Below are 21074 nucleotides of genomic sequence, written 5' to 3'. Positions count from 1 at the left end.
TAACACGTCCACTGGCCACCAGAATCCCCAAGCATGAACATTATTGACCATATCTGGGATCCTTGCAACGTGCTGTTCAGAAGAGATCTCCACCCCTCGTACTGTTACGGATTTATGGACAATCGTACAGGATTCATGGCGTCACTTCCCTCCAGCACTACTTCATACATTAGTCTAGTCCATGCTACGTCGTGTTACGGCAGTTCTGCGCACTCGCGAGGGCCCTCACGATATTAGGCGGGTGTATCAGGTTCCTTAGTTCTTAAGTATATATATATATATATATATATATATATATATATATATATATATATACACGAGGGCCGTTCAGAAAGTAACCTCCGGTTGATTTAAAAATTGAAATTCCTTCTGCATAAAAATCACCCGCTTGTGCCTGGAGCCAGCCTGTGACCGCATATTCGTCGTCATCAAACCGCTGTGACCCGAGCCATTTCTTCAAATGCATGAAGAGGTGATAATCACTTGGCGCCAGGTCTGGGCTGTAAGGTGGATGGTTGATAACGTCCCACTTGAAGGACTCAAGAAGGGCCGTTGTTCTGCGAGCAGAGTGAGGACGGGCGTTAACGTGCAAAAAAACGATACCGGAAGTCAGCATACCACGGCGTTTGTTCTGTATAGCCCGTCGTAACTTTTTTATTGTTTCACAGTACACGTCTGGATTAATGGTCGTACCACGTTCCATGAATTCAACCAACAACACCCCTTTGGCATCCCAAAACACCGTTGCCATCAGTTTTCTGGCAGAAAAATCTTGCGAGGCTTTTCTTGGTTTGGTAGGCGAATTTGAATGTGCCCACATCTTTGATTGTTCTTTTGTCTCAGGGTTCACGTACTTAATCCAGGTTTCGTCACTGGTCACGATTCTGTTTAACAATGGTTCTCCTTCGTCCTCATAACGTGACAGAAAGTCTAATGCAGAGGCCATTCTTTGAGTTTTGTGGTGGTCGGTAAGAATTTTGGGCACCCATCGTGCACAGAACTTACGGTAACCCAATCTTGCTGTCACTATCTCGTACAAGAGAGTCTTAGAAATCTGTGGAAAACCAGTAGACAACTCCGACATTGAGAAACGTCGATTTTCACGAACTTTTGCATCAACTGTCTGAACGAGTTCGTCAATCACCAATGATGGTCTACCACTCCTCTCTTCATCATGAACGTTTTCTCGTCCGCTTTTAAATAAACGTACCCATTCACGGACAACTCCTTCACTCATAACTCTTGGTCCGTACACGGCACAAAGCTCACGATGAATAGCTGCTGCAGAATATCCTTTGGCTGTAAAAAACCTTATGACAGCACGCACTTCACATTTGGCGGGGTTTTCTATTGCAGCACACATTTCAAACTGCCACAAAAACTAAACTAGCGCAGGTACGACGTTCACTCGACCACGGCTTGATGCCGACTGACCTGTTGAGTGCGTGAACGCACAGATGGCGTCGCTACTCCCCCCACAACCCGCACTGTGACCAATCGGAGGTTACTTTCTGAACCGCCCTCATATATATATATATATATATATATATATATATATATATATATGAGAGAGAGAGAGAGAGAAGTATATACAGAGAAGTATATATATGAGAGAGAAGACTAATGACCCAGTAACACTCAATTGGGGTAAGCCTGAAGTTACTTTTATGAATGAAATTTCTCTCCTTTGAGGATGATATGTTATGCTGTGTTCGCTAGGAACTCTTCGTCCAGACGCGCAGTTGGTCTGATATTCCGTACGCTCGAATTTTGGTCATTAGCCGAGAGCACGATATGTTTGGATCAGAGTGGCTGCAGCTGCTGAGCACTTAACAGTAAAAGACATCACATTGGAAGCAAGAAAAATTTCCAGTACTTTTTTAGTACCGGCCACTCTTTGTCTGACAGTGAATCAGTATGTTGAGCAAATGTCTGCACTGCTCGGAAAAGTCTGTCCTCTTCCCTCTACGGCTTTGATATGGTTGGGAGAGTTTAGCAAACACTTGAAACTTCATCTTTACCGACCCTTTCTCCTGAAATTAATAAAGTGGAGGAAGAGCAATATGTGCAATACCACCAGTAAAATATATCTTGGGGCAGCTATTTCACAATCTTGTTAGATAATTTTAGAATGAGGCAGCTTTATTTGTCAGTTTTACTAAGTTCCTTGACTGAGGAGTAGACACCGTATCGTATCTCTTCGACAATGGAAAAGGTAAGTAGTTAGAAAGTTTATGAAGCACGATATAAAAACTACACCGCTGTAGTCATGTTACAGAATAATTATTGCGTGTTACTCAGTGGGGTGTGCTACGTAGAACAAAGACATGACTCCAACTGTAAACGCATATGATGTCATCCGCCAATGACAGAGACTTGACAGTTGCTTTCTTCGTAACGTCCGTTTTAACACGTACGCAGCTGATATTCCAGGGTATTCCAGCATTTTGGCAGAGGGTGCCTCTCTCCTCGAAATTATGTAAACTGCTGCCAGGAGACCACGGGTATGATATCTTAATGTCCTGGCGAGATCTTCTGAAGTGGAGTTCGTACCGGTGGAAGCTGTGAGTGGTTTGTACCTCAATTATTATCTGAATCTTCAAGGTTTGATCTAGAGGAGACGTTGTTTGCAACAGCAGATGGACGGTCGAGGTGAACAGTTCGTTCCCATTTGTGGCTGCAAAGGCAGTGTCATGAGCAAACTGAAGGAGATGGACAAGAGAATGGATTTAAGGGTGTAAACTTGGCACATCTAGATTGGGTTGGTGATACGTTGATTTTTGGGAATTGCTGTTCGTTTACAGCAGGTTGTCAGTCTGGGGCTGCATGGCCAGCGCTACGTAATATGTAGAAATGACATGGAAAAAGGATTTCTGGAAGCAAGTGGAAATATGGCGTAATTGAGGAGCCGATAAGAGGGCATAGGTTGGATGGGAGTATTGTCAGGTGAACAATGTGGTGGTTGGGATAAAGGTTGTTGTGCCTGTGGTGCAGATTTAGTACAGATAGAAACTGATAACCACGCAGTTGAGCGCCCCACAAACCAAACATCATCATCATTAACCATTTGGCTATCCGAACACGACTCACGGCCAGAACCAAACTTCCGTGTGTCGTCAACCATGCGTCGACGTATCCATTGTGTATACACCTGTACAAGTCAGACGTTGCACTTGAAAGTCGCTTACCCCGTATCAGCAGAGAAATACGATATTGCACTGCCTGTGTTATTCTGAATTACGATGCCGAGGAACTTCCCATCGTAATCGGAATAACACAGGCACTGGAATATCGTCTTTCCAGTTCCACCACTCTGTCATGATAACGGGTCACATGCAAAGGAAATACGTTCTGAACGCACAGGCATAAACAGCATGGAAAGCACAAAAGCAACGACTTTGGCCGACACCTGGGACTTTCCTCACGAGTTGTGCGTTGCTCTGCCGACAGATCTCGTGCGGCACGGGCAGCGGCGGGGTCCGCGCGGGGCAGCCGCCGGGCGCCGGGCTGGCGCACCAGGCGTACAAGCGGCCGCCCCACCACTACTCGGTGGACTGCGCGCGCGCCCACAAGGGGCTCTTCGTCGGCATCCTGGTGCTGGTGCTCACCATCATCTCGCTCATCCTCTTCTTCGTGCTCATCTCCAAGCCCGAGTTCGTCGGCCTCGCCGTCATGGAGGTCAACATCTGCGAGCTCACGCTCTACACCACCACCACCGTCGCCACGCTCGTTGGCATGGTCCAAGTAAGCACAGACCGCCTTAATCTGGCAACTTTATTTATTTTTGTGTGACGCACACCTATAGCGGACCTTAATTTTTATTGTTCATGACAAACATTAGTCCGTACTTTTACACACATCAAAAAAAAGTTTTGCATCACCTCGGTTCCCAGAGTTACGGAACCTGTACAGAATAGAGATCAACATAAACATCATTTCCGCCCTTTCTATTGCTCATGAAAACCACACATTCCATGTTGTACCACCATACAGCGGGGCCTTCAGAGGTGGTGGTCCAGATTGCTGTACACACCGGTACCTCTAATACCCAGTAGCACGTCCTCTTGCATTGATGCATGCCTGTATTCGTCGTGGCATACTATCCACAAGTTCATCAAGGCACTGTTGGTCCAGATTGTCCCATTCCTTAACGATGATTCGGCGTAGATTCCCTCAGAGTGGTTGGTGGGTCACGTCGTCCGTAAACAGCCCAGTTCAATCTATCCCATGCAAGTTCGATTAGGGTTCATGTCAGGAGAACAGGCTGGCCACTCGAGTCGAGCGAGGATTAGCCGAGCGGTCTAAGGCGCTGCAGTCATGGACTGTGCGGCTCGTCCCGGCGGAGGTTCGAGTCCTCCCTCGGGCATGGGTGTGTGTGTTTGTCCTTAGGATAATTTAGGTTAAGTAGTGTGTAAGCTTAGGGACTGATGACCTTAACAGTTAAGTCCCATAAGGTTTCACACACATTTGAACACTTAGTCGAGCGATGTCGTTATCCTGAAGGAAGTCATTCACAAGATGTGCACGATGGGGGCGCGAATTGTCGTCCATGAAGACGAATGCCTCGTCAATACGATGCCGATATGTTTGTACTATCGGTCGGAGGATGGCATTCACGTATCGTACAGCCGTTACGGCGCCTTCCATGACCTCCAGCTGCGTACGTCGGCCCCACGTCATGCCACCCCAAAACAGCACGGAACCTCCACCTTACTGCACTCGCTGGACAGTGTGTCTTAAGCGTTCAGCCTGACCAGGTTGCCTCCAAACACGTCTCCGACGATTGTCTGGTTGAAGGCATATGCGACACTCATCAGTGAAGAGGACGTGATGCCAATCCTGAGCGATCCATTCGACATGTACTGGTGTAATATGGGCAGCGATCTGTCAGCACCGGTTGAACCTCAATGTGTGGCTGCTCGTGGAGCCAGTCATCTTTCCTCAACACCTCACCGGCGAGGCATACACTATGTGATCAAAACTACCCGGACACCCCAAAAAACATACGTTTTTCATATTAGGTTCATTGTGCGGCCAGGTTCTCCATATCAGCGACCTGAGAAGTCATTAGCCACCGTGAGAAAGCAGAATGGGGCGCTCCGCGGAACTCACGGACTTCGAGCATGGTCAGGTGATTGGGTGTCACTTTCGTCATACGTCCTTACGCCAGATTTCCACACTCCTAAACATCCCTAGGTCCACTCTTTCTGATATGATAGTGAAGTGGAAACTTGAAGGGACACGTACAACAAGAAAGCGTACAGGCCGACCTCATCTGTTGACTGACAGAGACAGCCGATAGTTGAAGAGCGTCGTAATGTGTAATAGGCACATATCTATCCAGACCATCAGGATGTGCTATGACAGTTAGGCAGGCGGTGAGAAAACTTGGATTTCATGGTCGACCGGCTGCTCATAATCCACGCATCACGCCGGTAAATGCCAAACGACGCCTCACTTGGTGTAAGGAGGGTAAACATTGGACCATTGAACAGTGGAAAAACGTTGTGTGGAGTGAAGAATCACGGTACACAATGTGACGATCCGATGGCAGGGAGTGGATATGGCGAATGCCCGGTGAACATCTGCCAGCGTGTGTAGTGCCAACGGTAAAATTCGGAGGCGGTGGTGTTATGGTGTTTCATGGAAGGGACTTGCACCCCTTGTTGTTTTGCGTGGCACTATCTCAGCACAGGCCTACATTGATGTTTTAAGCACCTTCTTGCATCCCACTGTTGAAGAGCAATTTCGGGATGGTGATTGCATCTTTAAACACGATCGAGCACCTGTTCATAATGCACGACCTGTGGCGCAGTGGTTACACGACAGTAACATCCCTGTAATGGACTGGCCTGCACAGAGCCCTGACCTGAACCCCATAGAACACCTTTGGGATGTTTCGGAACGCCGACGTCGTCCAGGACTCACCGACCGACATCGATACCTCTCCTTAGTGCAGGACTCCGTGAAGAGTGGGCTGCCATTCCCCAAGAAACTTTCCAGCACCTGACTGAACGAATGCCTGCGAGAGTGGAAGCTGTCATCAAGGCTAAGGGTGGTCCAACACCGTACTGAATTCCAGAATTACCGATGGTGGGCGCCACGAACTTGTAAGTCAAAATTCAGCCAGGTGTCCGGATACTTTTGATCACATAGTGTAGCTGCTGTCTCATTCAGACGAAATATTACAAATGGGTGAGAATTTGAAACCACGCTATTCCACACAAAGGTCAGTGGATAGTGATATACACTAGCTGGCAAAAAGTATCCGGACACCCCTATGTGACGCTGACTTGCCAATTGGACGTCGCCAGAGGCGGACCCGCCAGTATAAAGGGAAGTGGGAACTATTCTGTTGTAAGTACAGAAGCAGAGATGGGAGAATGCGTCGATCTGGAGAGCTCAGTGACTTCATATACAAGTAACAAATCCACCAGGGACATTACAACCCATCTCGTGCTGCCCACGTTTACTGTCGGTAATATGATTGTGGAGTGGACACGCGAAGGAACTACCACAGCTAACCAAGACCAGACAGACCTGATGTATGGCACTGATGGACAGGAATCGTGAAGAATCGCGGAAGGTAGTTGTAGAGGATCACACGAAATCAGTGGAGGGAATGAGTTTTGAGTTCTAAAGTGTTACCAGCCGCCTAGCCAAGCACAGTGATTGTGCTTAGGGAGTTAAAAATAATGGGGTACAAAGATTTAGCAGTTCCTTACGAGCCACAGATTTCTGTCGTCAAGGCTGAGCTACGTTTGAGGTGGTGTAAACAGCGACGCAAATAGACTCTGGATGAGCGGAAACGCGTGATTGGGAGTGACGTATCACGCTGCAGCTTATAGTAATCTGACAGAGGGGTTTAGATTTGGCGAATGGCCAAAACACGTTATCACCTATCATCTGTACTTCCAACAGTGAAGTATGGAGGAGGTAGTGTTATAGAATGGGGTTACTTATCGTGGTTAGGGTATGTTTCTCTTATTGCGCTTAAGAAAACACTACGTGCCGTAGTATGTGAACACAATTTACAGCATTTGTACCGCTTGCAGCAGAGGAATTGTTCGGAAACGGTGTCTGCATTAGCATGAGAAAGCACTCTGTCATAAGGCAGAATCTGTCAGAGGATGGTTTGTGGACAGTGACATGAAATGGACTAGTCTGCCCAAAGTCCCGAAACGAACACAATGAAACATCTTTGGGATGAGTTAGCCCTTCGGCTTTGCTCCAGACACCAGCGTCCAGCGTCACTACCATCTGTGGTTTCTGCTCTTGACCAAGAATGGAATGCCACCCCTCAACAGACGTTCAGACGCCTCACTGAATGTGTCCCCAGAAGAGTGCAAACCGTCATATAGGCGAAGGGTGGATCCTTCCTTGTTAATGTCAGTAATAGGTGTCTGGATATTTTTGAACAGATAGAGTACATACATAGCCCCAGAGACTTGTAATTTTCCGGTTTAATGTGGTTGTAGCTGCCTGGAGCATTCCCTTCGAAAATTTACAAATCCCTACCGGGTACTAGCGGCAAATCATATATAGAATTCCGAGACAGTTAGTGGAGCGTGCTCAAATGGTCATCAAGTATAAGCTTCACTCGTGGCGGGTCAAGTCTTGCTTTGGAAGTATAGTCCACCTGACAGTTACTATCTGTTAGACAGTTTCATTATCGAGTACTATATGCTGTAAATATTTCGTTGTGGATTTTAACCAGGTTTCAGCCAAGTCTAAAAGTAATTGCTGCAAGGCACATTGTTCTTTTGGATACTGTCTTCACTCATAGACGGTTAAGGCACCAAAATATGTCGCTATTGTTTTCCGTTCACGATTGACAGGTTCGCCAACTGAAGTACGACGGCTGTCGCAACCTGGAGCTGGACAACATCCTGCTGGTGGGGGCGCAGACCGGCATGTTCATCTACAGCACGTTCACCATCATCGGTGGCCACTTCACCATCGAGAAGAACACGGTGAGTTACGCGAGGCTGCGCGAGTACCGTCCTATGAATTAAAAGTAGCGGTTCTCAGCAGCGTGAATGATGCGAAAAGAGTGATCAGTGAGAAGCGGTTGTGCAACATAGAAAACAGACATCAGGTCACATAGGTGCACATAAGAACTGAATGACATTTTCACTTTGCAGAGGAGTGTGCACTGATATGAAACTTCCTGGCAGATTAAAACTGTGTGCCGGACCGAGACTCGAACTCGGGACCTTTGCCTTTCGGAGGCAAGTGCTCTACCAACTGAGCTACCCAGGCACGTCTCACGCCCCGTCCTCATTCTAGAAACATGCCCCAGGCTGTGGCTAAGCCATGTCTCCGCAATATCCTTACTTTCAGGAGTGCTAGTTCTGCAAGGTTCGCAGGAGAGCTTCTGTAAAGTTTGGAATGTAGGAGACGAGGTACTGGCAGAAGTAAAGCTGCGAGGACGGGGCGTGAGTCGTGCTTGGGTAGCTCAGTTGGTAGAGCACTTGCCCGCGAAAGGCAAAGGTCCCGAGTTCGAGTCTCGGCCCGGCACACAGTTTTAATCTGCCAGGAAGTTTCACATAAGAACTGTTTGACGGGGTCATGAAATACCTATTTAAAATCGTGACAGACGAAATCCAACTGCAGCTTAATACTCTGCCGATGTTAAAGGAAGATACGTTCGAATATATCGTCTTTATAGCCTTGTATACTCTTTCTTGTTGCTGGTGAAAACGCTTTTTGTAATTTAACCGATTAATCACGTTCGTAAGACACCTATGTAATGTACATATATAGTAGCCTAGATGGCTAACGCATCCATAGAAATTATTCACAAAACACTTCAGACCAACAATATATTAGTTATATGACTCATTAACAAACCAAAAAGTAGGAATTTTTGTTGTGTACCTAAAGTTGATGCAATATTATGCACGATTACCTGTCAACTGAATTTACGATTACGAGACGATAATTACTGCTGGTTCATTTTTACGACAGAACTCACTCTCTACTTATACATTCGTATTCGAGAAGCCACCTTGCGTTGTATAGCGTAGGGTACTTCAGGTACACTACCATTCCTGCCCTTTCCTATTCCATAAGCTCCCTACGAGCATGAATTTCTCTGCCGTAATCACTTCCCGTTAAAAAAAAAAAAAAATTCTTCTTAAAATTCAGTCTTGATCGCACCACGTATGCTACAAGAACATAGGTGACCAGATTCGGTCATATCACATGACCATCATCAGACCTGTAATTTAATTTAGAAAGTAATAGAAACCTTACTAGATTGACAATAAAATATGCCAAATGTTTATAAGGATAAAATACAATAAGACTTGTTATACCCATGGCATCCTTCGAAGATGGTAGGTGGAGCACTCTTCTCAGCTGCTGTGATGTCAACTGGTGCCAGCAAGTGACGGGCATACTCTTAAATACGAAGATGCTCCGCCTACCTCTTCTCCCTCTACCTCACGTCAACCAATCAGTGTAGAACGGGTTCACATAATCGTCAAAACGTAAAAAAAAATTCAATACTAACATAAAAATAGTTATGTGTATAATATCTCATTACAAGTGTATGTAGTGTCATACCACTCTGCAGTTGATCATTCCATTATTACATATATCACCAGTCGCAAATAAAGTTAATATAAGACAGACTTAATCTAGCATAGGTGTATACTTGCAGTCGAGTCACAACTCACATATCGATATGATGCCGCAATGCCAAAGACGTTCACAACATCGTAGACTTTGAAACCATTGTGGTAGTACCACATTAGCCCATAGACGGCACACTGAATATACATAATATACATCGTCTGTACAGTTATTTTAAAGCTTTTTGATATTTTATACAATATTTAAGTACTTCCATAGTTGTACAGAGATATTTTATACATAATTATTTTTGTGTTATTATTGTACTTTGTTTTTTTTTTTACGTTTTGACGATTATGTGAACCCGTTTTACACTGACTGGTTGACGTGAGGTAGAGGGAGAAGAAACAAATCCAGCAGTACACATCTGAAATTGCTTCGATGTCATACTTTAAAACAACTTGCTCAGGTCCCAAAACACACGGAACTACTCAAGAACGGATTGCACTATAGTTTCCATGCGCGTTCTCCTTTACACATGGACTACACTTTGCTAAAATTCGCAAAATAAACTTAAGTCGATCATTCGCCTACCCTACTGCAATCCTTACGTGCTCGTTACATTTCATATCGCGTTGTAAAATGACACGTAGATATTTCAACGCCGTGACTGTGCTGACCGGCGCGATACTAATGCTGTATTCGTACATTACGGAATTGTTTTTCCTACTCTTCTTCATTAACTTGCATTTTTCTATTTATAGAGCACGATGCCACTGATTAAACCAACTAGAAATTTTGTCTAAGTCCTCTTGTATCATCCTACAGTCACTCAAGGACGACACCTCCACATACATACATCATCATCAGCAAACAGGTCTAGACTGCTGCTCACAATGTCCCTCATATCATTTATGTATATAAAGTACAAAAACGGTTCTGTGACACTTCCCTGGGGTAGCCGTGCAGTCTGGAGCATATTGTTGTGGTTCGCGCGGCTCCGCTATCGGAGTTTCGAGTCCTCCCTCGGGCATGGGTGTGTGTGTTGTCCTTAGCATAAGTTAGTTTATGTTGGATTAAGTATTGCGTAAGCCTAGGGACCGATGACCTCAACAGTTTGGTCCAACAGTCCTTACCACAAATTTCCAATTTGAGTTTTGGAGTCTATGGAAGTGATATATTGCCAGTATCAATCGTAACAGGATGACCGGAGCGGGTGACGTGGTCGGAGTTGTAGGGCGTGGCTGGGTAGAAGAAGGTGGCTGTTTTCAGCAATCTACCTCTTTATTGTTGGTTCTTCCAATACATTTTCCGGTAGCTCAGCCCCACCGCTCGTGTCGTGGTGGATACGTGCTGATGCACGCAGCCCTGGGGAACGCGACGCCGCGCTCGGTCAGCGGCTGCGCAGGCGGTAGGAGGTTAGTGGCACGAGGCTCGGCCCTGCTTGCCTGCCCCCTGCAGACGCTGCAGCTCGTGACGACGCCGGGAGTCGCCGGTGCAGCATTGGGCAACGCCCTCTACTGGCCGGTCCTCGGGGTTGCTTCAAATGGCTCTGACAAGGGAACCTCCCCATCGCACCCCTCTCAGATTTAGTTATAAGTTGGCACAGTGGATAGGCCTTGATAAACTGAACACAGATCAATTGAGAAAACAGGAAGAAGTTGTGTGGAACTGTGAAAAAATAAGCAAAATATACAAACTGAGTAGTCCATGGGCGACATAGGCAACATCATGGATAACGTGAGCTCAGGAGCGCCGTGGTCCCGTGGTAGCGTGAGCAACTGCAGAACGAGAGGTCCTTGGTTCAAGTCTTCCCTCGAGTGAAAATTTCACGTTCTTTATTTTTGCATAGTTATTATCTGTCCGTTCGTTCATTGAAGTCTCTGTTCACTGTAATAAGTTTAGTGTCTGTGTTTTGCGACCGCATCGCAAAACCGTGCGATTAGTAGACGAAAGGACATGCCTCTCCAATGGGAACCGAAAACATTTGATCGCAAGGTCATAGGGCAACCGATTCCTCCACAGGAAAACACATCTGATATATTCTATACGACACTGGTGACGGCATGTGCGCCACATGACAGGAATATGTTGTCGACCCACCTAACTTGTACACTTGGTGAATGGGTAAAAAGATTCTTCTACCTTACCCGATTTAGGTTTTCTTGTGGATGTGATAATCACTCCCAAAAAAGTGATGAAAACATAAGAGTTTGTCACATAAACTGAAAATAAAAAATTAAACTTTTCACTCGATGGAAGATTTGAACCAAGGACCTTTCGTTCCGCAGCTACTCACGTTACCACGAGACCACGGCGCTCCTGCGGTCCCAGTGTCCTTGATGTTGCCTATCTTCCCATGGACTACTCAGTTTGTATAGTTTGCTTATTTTTTCACAGTTCCACACAACTTCTTCCTGTTTTCTCAATTGATTTGTGTTCAGTTTTTCAAGGTATGTCCACTGTGCCAACGTATAACTAAATCTGAGGGCGGTGCGATGGGGAGGTTCCCTTGTGAGCACTATGGGACTTAACTTCTGTGGTCATCAGTACCGTAGAACTTAGAACTACTTAAACCTAAGTAACCTAAGGACATCACACACATCCATGCCCGAGGCAGGATTCGAACCTGCGACCACAGCGGTCTCGCGGTTCCAGACTGTAGCGCCTAGAACCGCTAGGCCACACTGGCGGGCGGTCCTCGGGGACAGCGTCACAGATGACGACGACGTAACAGCGACCAAATGCCCAATCGGTCGAACAGAATGCCGACGCCCATCTCTGATGCCCTTAAATAGTGCAGACCGCTGCGGAATCCGCCAGTTACGCGGCGGCATGTTTATTAGAAGGTTCTCAATGAGTTGGCTAATGCAACCGCGCCACATGCAGCCCGCACCTGTATAATTCTGCTAATGCTGAATTCTGGCTATTGATGGCTGCCGTGCATGTACACACATACCGACACTCATTGCAAACCTGTGTCACCTGCATAACGCAGCGGCCAGCCTCCGACCGATGTCTGCCGTGACGCTGGCGCATCGCGCACTGAAACACACTAAATCACAATTTCGCACCATATTTCCTAAAACTAACCCCTTGTCCTCTACACAATGGCGATAATAGGCAAAACCTTCGAGTCTCGGAACGAATGAAATGTCTGTCGAGATAATGAAGTCTGTACGGAACGCTCAGTGCCCGAGTCCTACCCGCACTTGGCACTCGGTCAGCAGTTCGGTCTTAGGCGTCTTGTCACGGTTCGCGTGGCTCCCCCTGCCGGAGGTTCGAGTCTTCCCTCGGGCATGTGTGTGTGTGTGTGTGTGTGTGTGTGTGTGTGTGTGTGTGTGTGTTGTCCTTAGCATAAGTTAGTTTAAGTTGGATTAAGTAGTGCGTAAGCCTAGGGACAGATGACATCACCAGTTTGGTCCAACAGTCCTTACCACAAATTTCCAATTTGAGTTTTGGAGCCGGCCGGTGTGGCCGAGCGGTTCTAGGCGCTTCAGTCTGGAACCGCGCAACCGCTACGGTCGCAGGTTCGAATCCTGCCTCGGGCATGGATGTGTGTGATGTCAAAAAATGAGCACTATGGGACTCAACTGCTGTGGTCATAAGTCCCCTAGAACTTAGAACTACTTAAACCTAACTAACCTAAGGACAGCACACAACACCCAACCATCACGAGGCAGAGAAAATCCCTGACCCCGCCGGGAATCGAACCCGGGAACCCGGGCGTGGGAAGCGAGAACGCTACCGCACGACCACGAGATGCGGGCTGTGTGATGTCCTTAGGTTAGTTAGGATTAAGCAGTTGTGCGTTCTAGAGGACTGATGACCTCAGATGTTAAGTCCCATAGTGCTCAGAGGCAATTGAACATTTTTTTTTTTTTTTTTTTTTTGTGTGTTTTGGAGTCTATGGAAGCGATATCTTGACAGTATCAAAAAACCGTCGAGTCCCGGAACGGATGAAATGTCTATCAAGATTAGCAGTGCTCGAGTCCTACCCGCATTTGGCCAGTTTACTTGTTGTACAAAAAAAAAAAAAAAAAACAGTTCAAATGTGTGTCAAGTCTTATGGGACTTAACTGCTAAGGTCATCAGTCCCTAAGCTTAGACATTACTTCATCTAAATTATCCTCAGGACAAAGACACATACCCATGACCGAGCGAGGTGGCGCAGTGACGGTTTAATCCCGCGTCCGGCCATCGTGATTTTGGTTTTCCGTGATTTTCCTAAATCGCTCCAGGCAAATGCCGGGATGGTTCCTTTGAAAGGGCACGGCCGACATCCTTCCCTAAACCGATGAGACCGATGACCTCGCTGTCTGGTCTCCTTCCCGAAAAAAAACAACCCAACAGCAACACATACCCATGCCCGAGGGAGGACTCGAACCTCCGCCGGGACCAGCCGCACAGTCCATGACCGCAGCGCCTCGGACCGCTCGGCTAGTCCCGCGCGGCTGCTTGTTGTACCGCTGTTGCTGTGGTCTGAGCGCCAGCTGAGGCGGAGTTGTGGCTCGGCCCGCAGGTGCTGGTGCTCATCACGGCGCTGGCGTCGCTGGTGCAGACGACGTGCCAGACCATGTTCGTGCTGGACGCATCACGGCGCTCGTGCGCCACGCCGGACCAGATCCGGCGCAAGCCGGGCCGCGAGCTGGTCACCTTCCTGCTGGTCACCAACCTCGCCATGTGGGCCATCAACACGCTGGAGAAGTCGCGCGCCGAGTCGCACCCCATCCAGCTGCACTTCTACGGGCTCTGGGCGTGGACCATCATCACGCACGTCTCCATGCCGCTCGCCATCTTCTACCGCTTCCACTCGACCGTCTGCCTCTGCGAGATCTGGAAGCGCGCCTACAAGATGAAGCCCACCTACATGTAACCACTCCTCCGGCGTCACTTCCTCGCGCAACAGGCTGCCGCCATCTTCACTTCTCACGCGAGGGTGTCACGGCGCGTGTGACGCTCCTCGGGGACCGATTAGATGTAGGCCTGTATCTCGTTGGGATGTCACTGCAGCCCCCCTAACAGTATTGTGGGAATACGTGTGTTCTGCTGGACAGTATCAGTACTCATTGCCAGGCCCAAAACGACTATAAGTAACTAGTCCCAGTGAAGAATTCGGCTGCTCTCAAGCATCTTCCATATGGCAAAACTAACATCGGAGTGCAATACTGGCGTACTGCTAGCCACTCCCGCTTTGGCAGCAACTGTATCAGTAGAGAGAGAGACAGCGCATCTTGATTATAATACGGGCCTTACAGGAATTTTCAGGCGTAACTTTTTCTCCACGTCGAGTGGTAACGTATACAAACCTAGCGGATAAACAATAGATCTGCCACGGTTTTTACCTGTCTACGGGGAACGTAAAGCAACTGAGGACTTTTTTAGCTTCTCGGCAACAGCCGCAGAGGGCTACGGCCTCATACGCTACAGCATGAGTTTTGGACGGATTTATGCGACATTTTTCTCTTACCTTACAAGCATATTACCTCATATCTGCAAGTATTCAGTGGGAACAACAGAAAATTATAATTTTTCATACAACCATTTTGAAATATTTTTCGTAGTGACTTGTAACATCATCTTCGTTTTAGACCGTTTTTCATTCGGGTGCTGTTCAGATGTAGCGAACAGTCATCGTGGAGTACGTTAATTATTTTTGACATATTTACGTACTTTAAGGTACTAGTATCCCCTATCTATGATATTCTAAATGCTCATGTGTTCATTGAAATGTTACCTGAAGAAGTGTCAATGCTCACATTTCCTCTATGTTCTATATCAATCATACTCTGTTAGTAAGTAAGTGTTACTTTCTCTAGTACTAGGTGGAACTACAGTGGTCCGTAAAGTATTTCATGACAAAGCAACTAATCGCCTCCTGAAATGAAAAACTGTGTGAGTGAATTGTGTGAGCAAAGGATTGAATGGCTCAGTGTAAGAAAGCAGAGTTTTTTTCTGCACACGCGAACTTTTGAGAAGAGCACAAATTTTACTATAACAACAATTATGAGCCCTATAAAGCAAAACCGCGTGCCTGTTGATTAATGCATGTCTGTGTGTGCGTGAATGTTGAGATTCGTATCAGAGGCAGTCCTTAGTGTGATTAAGCCTCTCGTGGCTTTCTTTGCTGCTATTTTGAACCCTTCAGTAACTGTGACCGAACTTAGCGAAAACTAAACGTGAAAATAACTGTCTTTTTCGTAAAATAAAAATTCTGTATGTCAAATCGGTAGATAATAATTAATAGTTCATTCTCCGCGGCTTAGCGATGTAAGTGAAAACATGTACTTTACCTACTTAGTATCTGCTGTATACTGCCGAACTTTGCACATCTTGTCGATCGAGCGAGGTGGCGCAGTGGATAGCACACTGGACTCGCATTCGGGAGGACGACGGTTCAATCCCGCGTCCGGCCATCCTGATTTAGGTTTTCCGTAATTACCCTAAATCGTTCCAGGATGGTTCCTTTGAAAGGGCACGTCCGACTTCCTTCCCGATCCTTTCCTAATCTGCTGAGACCAATGACCACGCTGTTTGGTTTCCTCCCCCCAAAAAAACCCGCCCCAGCATCTTGTCGGCGATCCCGTAGATGTTGGAAAGTATATTGCTCACTGTTCTGCATCACACACTCGGAAATGACGAGTATTCTCGTCTTTAACAGTAGTAAGATGGCGGTGATCATGACGACGAGCAAGGGAGGTATTTCCTACCGACTATGAAAGTCCTGACTCAGAAGCTTGTGGGTTTTTATGACACGCACGGGCCTGGCTCCATATCTGGTAAGATAGCGTGAGGACTGTCACAAAGGATCCAGTTCCAATTCCTGGTACCATCAAAAAGATTTCTCCCCCTCGATGTACATATGGAGCGATCTTAATTCACACTTATAGGGACAATAGTGGAACGCTTGATATATTAGCAGAGGTGCCAGTTTGGAACGCAGACGAAAACGGCCAGGAGAGGAGCGAGGTGACAGTGTGAGACTCCAGTACTGTCAGCTGTTGACATGTTAGTTAGAGTAGCTAACAGCAGATGGGAGCAACTGCGAACGAAGTGAGCAATAGTGGGAGGGTCTTCTATTTTATTTTTTCCTCTTAATCTCAGTATAAGCACGTCCATTCTGTTTGCGTCCTGAACCTGTAATACTAGCGAGAAATGCTGCCATTAGTATGTGAAAAAATGATGAACTTTCACATGTAAAAAAAATTATTTCGTTATGTTTTACAACTTCCACTACCAAGACTGTGAATTCTGAATCCTTCCTGGTCATGCTGATAAAGTTTTATAAATTTATTTGTAAAAGTATAGACAGTGGAAATTGAAATGTCCTGTGGTGCCTCTCCTGCTCCAAGTCAGCCCGTTTGACGTCCTACACCCCTTAAGGTGAATGCTGAGCAAGGCAAGCCCGATTTCTTTCCCCGTCCTTCCCCCGTCCTTGTGCTCCGTCTAAAATGATTACGTCGTCAACGGGAAGTTAAAGCCCAATCTTTCTTCCTTCTTGCCTTGGTACGTGACTCGCCAGTGTTCTTCAACGGGCTTTCTCGTCTCTGTCAGTACACACTATGGGACTGAGTACCAATGAGGAAATAAGCGTATAATAGCGAGAGTGGTGCCTCAGCTGCAATTGCTACCTTTTGAAATGGAGATCACGGAACACTGAATGGGCGCTTGGGGGTGCAGGAAACTAAATAGCGGCAAGAGATGTTCCACGGCTGCTCCAGCTTTCCCACATTGTTGCGATGCCTCGCCGACAGCCACTGGAGAGCGTAGACAGTTCTCAAGCTTTGTACCACTTCAGTGCAGCTCGAGTGCACCTGCTGAGGAGGTGTGAGGAGGCGGTTGAGGTTGAGGTTGAGGGTGAGAATGCGGCGTGGCTCGCTCGCCGGTGGCGTATTGACCTGTGCTATGAATAACGGGCCGCTTTATCGAGCGCGCCAGCCTCTGTACGTAGGCCTGGCTTGCCTACACGTGCCGCGGGCACGGTCGTTTACCTGGGCGGCCACGTGCTTGCGCGTCGCCAAACCCGCGGCCGCGCACTCGGCACACAGCAGCCTATCGATTATCGAGGTTAATGCGGTCTCTAATCTTCACGGGAGACGGATAAACGCGGGTTACGTGGAACACCTTAATCTGAAACAGTCGATCTGTTATAATTCGAACTTCAAGGAACTTAACAAAAAGTTGGAATAATTCAGAGTTCGTTTTAACGACAGTCTGACCAGAATGGAATCCAGAAATAATCGAAATAAGAATTTGAGTTAAAAAAATAGTACTGTCGTAAAAACAGATTTTTTTTTGCTAGTGTGCCATCACTCACCAGCGGGCAATCCTTCAGTGCCGAGAAAAACAACGAATGTGTGAGCGTACAACCTTTCTCTCTCTCTCTCTCTCTCTCTCTCTCTCTCTCTCTCTCTCTCTCTCTCTCTACCTTGGCTCACTCACTTCAACAGGAGTTCTTCAGGAGGCGGCATCGTTTCCTGCCTCGTTCTCGGCAGTCTTATCTTACTGCTTCAGTATCGTCGACAGCGAGGATGACAGGACCCCAAAACTTTTCGCTATATCCTTTCTCTCCAGTTCACATACCACGGACTCAATAACCTGCTTCTTTTCAGCGGAAGTTTACACACTTTTACGTCTTTGAAGTCACGTTTTATGACCGCTACGTGTAGTAAATTATGCGAACAGACAGCTGGTCGCGAAGAGTAGAGCCACAAAAGAATTTGCAAAACAGTTCGAATTCCGAGGGTTGAGTAGCCACGTACTTCGAATAAAAAAATGTTAGCGGGCTGGTCCGGCGTGACAATCGCTCCGATCTTTCGAGTTTACTGAAACGCATAGGACTTCTTCAGTTTGTCGAGGATTTTTCAAGGGACTATACAGGTAGTTTGACTTAGAGAGAAATTCGATTTATCGAGACATGAATTAGCTCGAGTCGAATGTACGTACTGTATTAACTAAACATGCCACATTTAAAAGTCTACTACATTACTTACGCGTCACTCGATTCGAACAAGGGGTTGGAAATAGCGGTCTTCAGCTCTTAGGGAAAGCGTCAGGCAGACATATAGACAGGAAATTATCCCAAAACATATTACAGCGGTAGAGTACCTGCATTTACCTGAAGATAAAATGAGGAACAATCACGGTTTCCACTAACTTTCAGAGGATCAGCTTCATCACTTTTTCATGACCTTTCCACTACTCCTCTAGTTAAAGTCTTGACCTTTGGAAAATGTGCGTGGTACAATGACAGAAACATTTTACTGAACCTGGAAGCCGGTTGAAATGATAGCTGAATGTAATAATCCCTACATCACTTTAATTTGTGTTGACACGAATAATGTAGTTATGTATGACAAACAGTACACAGTCCGGTAAATGCTACAAAAATTGTCATCTCTCACCTAGGATGGGGTATGGCTATTTTCAGATATATTTATCATTAAATCATTTAAAGTACAACTGTTATAACATATTAATGTACCAGAAACTTACAGTTTCCCTTAAGACAATATAACAATTATGAAAGTACAAAATTTGTGTTAAATTTCACGGTAAAAGATTGTGTTTGTTTCTTAGCTAAGCTTCTAACTGCAACATCTAAACATCTCCATCCTTTGCCTATTTTGCAATTATTCGCTTTTCATCTTTGAGCTCTTATTTCTTGAATTGTTCTCGTTTAAGACTGATCACTTTATTTTCGTGAGATTTCTTCCCTTTTAAGACTTGTAATTTTTTGATGAAATATTCTTCACATTCAGTACCATTGAGTTTATAATGCCACATTCAGTTGTTTCTCACTATTAGGTTAACTGCCAAACAATTTGGCACGTCTTTCTGCAACAACTGTATCATCTTCTAAATTTTCACCTGAAGCTTCTTTGCTAAGAGAAAAACCACTTTCAACTGCAGCATTTCCTAGAAACATGCACTACAGCTTCTGTATGAATCAGAAGAAGTCATGGTTTACACTTTGCAGTAAATTCAGCAGAAAATGATGAAGTTTGTCCTTCTTAGGACTGAATTGTGTTGGTTGTTTTTTCAGAATATTCACTTAAATTAAGATATTCTCTCTTCAATACGTCAGCTGTTGATGGAGTATTCTTTTCCAGAATTTCTCAAACTGGAGCTCTGCATAACCCAAGATGAGAAACATAAGCCACCCTTTACAATCTTTATTTTCAAAGAACGCTTCTCAGCCAAAATTTTCAATACAGATTTTGAAAAATACCTGTGCAATATTATGTTTTGTTAAATGGACTGCTGGATACAACATTTTTGGCGTTAGTGTTAACTTGCTACTCCCTCCTAGAACCGCACTCGACTGACTCATAGAACACAATTCAGGACCAGTCACTTAATTTCAATAATTTTTGATTACTCTCATGACCATTTGTTCATTTTCATTACATTTTCATGACTTTCATGTCCAATAGGGACCATGAAACGGAAAGGCATTGCAGGCATGTCCACTGGTGAGATTAGGGCGTGAAAAACGTCAGTCAAACGCAGGATACTGCATTCTAAACGAAAATATTCGTTCTACACACAACTCAATAATTCAGATTACTTTTTTTTCATAAAAAGCCGAGCTACGCGTGGATAATCCGTAGCCAAATAATTGCTTCTTGCGGGCGACAAACGTCCGCTTTCGTCGACATAAGTAACGAACCAAACAAGTACAGAACAGGAAAACACACTTTTTTGCAATTATTTCACTAATTATTCAATTTTGCGACCCTAGGTTTTGGGTTATCGGCCCATTTTCCTCACTAATAAGAAAACCGTTGTGTGCGTAATGGTACAAACAAAATACCAAAGAATTTACAATTATTAAAGAATTTAATAATTATATATATATATAATAAGGTTCACAGTTGTAGAGCACTAAAGTAAAGAACTGTCAAATAGTGAGGACATGTTACCAAAAACGGACAGACAGTCAGTCAGTAAGGTTTGGAGGCATCGAGAAGTGGGAAGTAGCTGAAGTCGTTTCGTTCATTTAGCTACAGTTTAGATCGGTTATTGTGGTACCTGTTTCTCTGCAGTATTTCAAATGGAGAATGAAGAATGGAGACTGTTCTGTCCATTGTACTCAGAGTAGTGTGTTCGTACATCCACTACATAACGGTATCTCGATTCCAGACAGTGCTACGCAAATGTTTGGCCTATAGACTCCAGCTTCTGTGGCGCTCTGTAAGTCAGGAGCACACTAATATACTGGTATTTACTATGTAGAACGAGCGACACTCCATACAAGTGATGTTATAGACGCCACTTATTTTCATAGGAGACTGTGGTTAAAGAAATTTTCACTTGTTGTTTCCTTGGTATAAGGGCCACATAATACTTCTTTCTCTTCAGAATAATACCTATTTTGATATACAATCTGCCAACGTATGGTCATAAACATATTTTTCTGACATTCATTAGGGCACTATTGGGAGATATATTAGTGTTTCAGACTAGTTTTCTAGCTTTTTCTTAATAGTATT

The 21074-nt window shown here is 45.5% G+C and overlaps 1 protein-coding gene and 2 non-coding genes across 3 annotated transcripts in view; 2 read left to right on the top strand and 1 right to left on the bottom strand.

Annotated features, from left to right (window-relative positions):
• The window catches only part of LOC124606599 (proton channel OtopLc-like), a 229782-nt gene extending 215054 nt beyond the window's left edge, over positions 1-14728 (top strand). Inside the window, exons 10-12 of the mRNA XM_047138584.1 lie at positions 3451-3744; positions 7839-7973; positions 14102-14728. Coding sequence (XP_046994540.1) covers positions 3451-3744; positions 7839-7973; positions 14102-14455 — 783 coding nt within the window. The 3' untranslated portion in view covers positions 14456-14728. The remainder of the gene's footprint in view (positions 1-3450; positions 3745-7838; positions 7974-14101) is intronic.
• On the bottom strand, positions 8188-8262 carry Trnas-cga. Its single transcript has one exon. It is a non-coding gene; the product is annotated as a tRNA-Ser (tRNA).
• On the top strand, positions 8447-8521 carry Trnas-cga. The gene has a single exon. It is a non-coding gene; the product is annotated as a tRNA-Ser (tRNA).
• Positions 14729-21074: the final 6346 nt, after the last annotated feature.

This window comes from Schistocerca americana, chromosome 3 (genome assembly GCF_021461395.2).
Source record: "Schistocerca americana isolate TAMUIC-IGC-003095 chromosome 3, iqSchAmer2.1, whole genome shotgun sequence".
Taxonomy (NCBI): Eukaryota; Metazoa; Arthropoda; class Insecta; order Orthoptera; family Acrididae; genus Schistocerca; species Schistocerca americana.
Note: the sequence above shows the minus strand (reverse complement) of the source record. Positions and strands in the feature narration are given on the sequence as shown.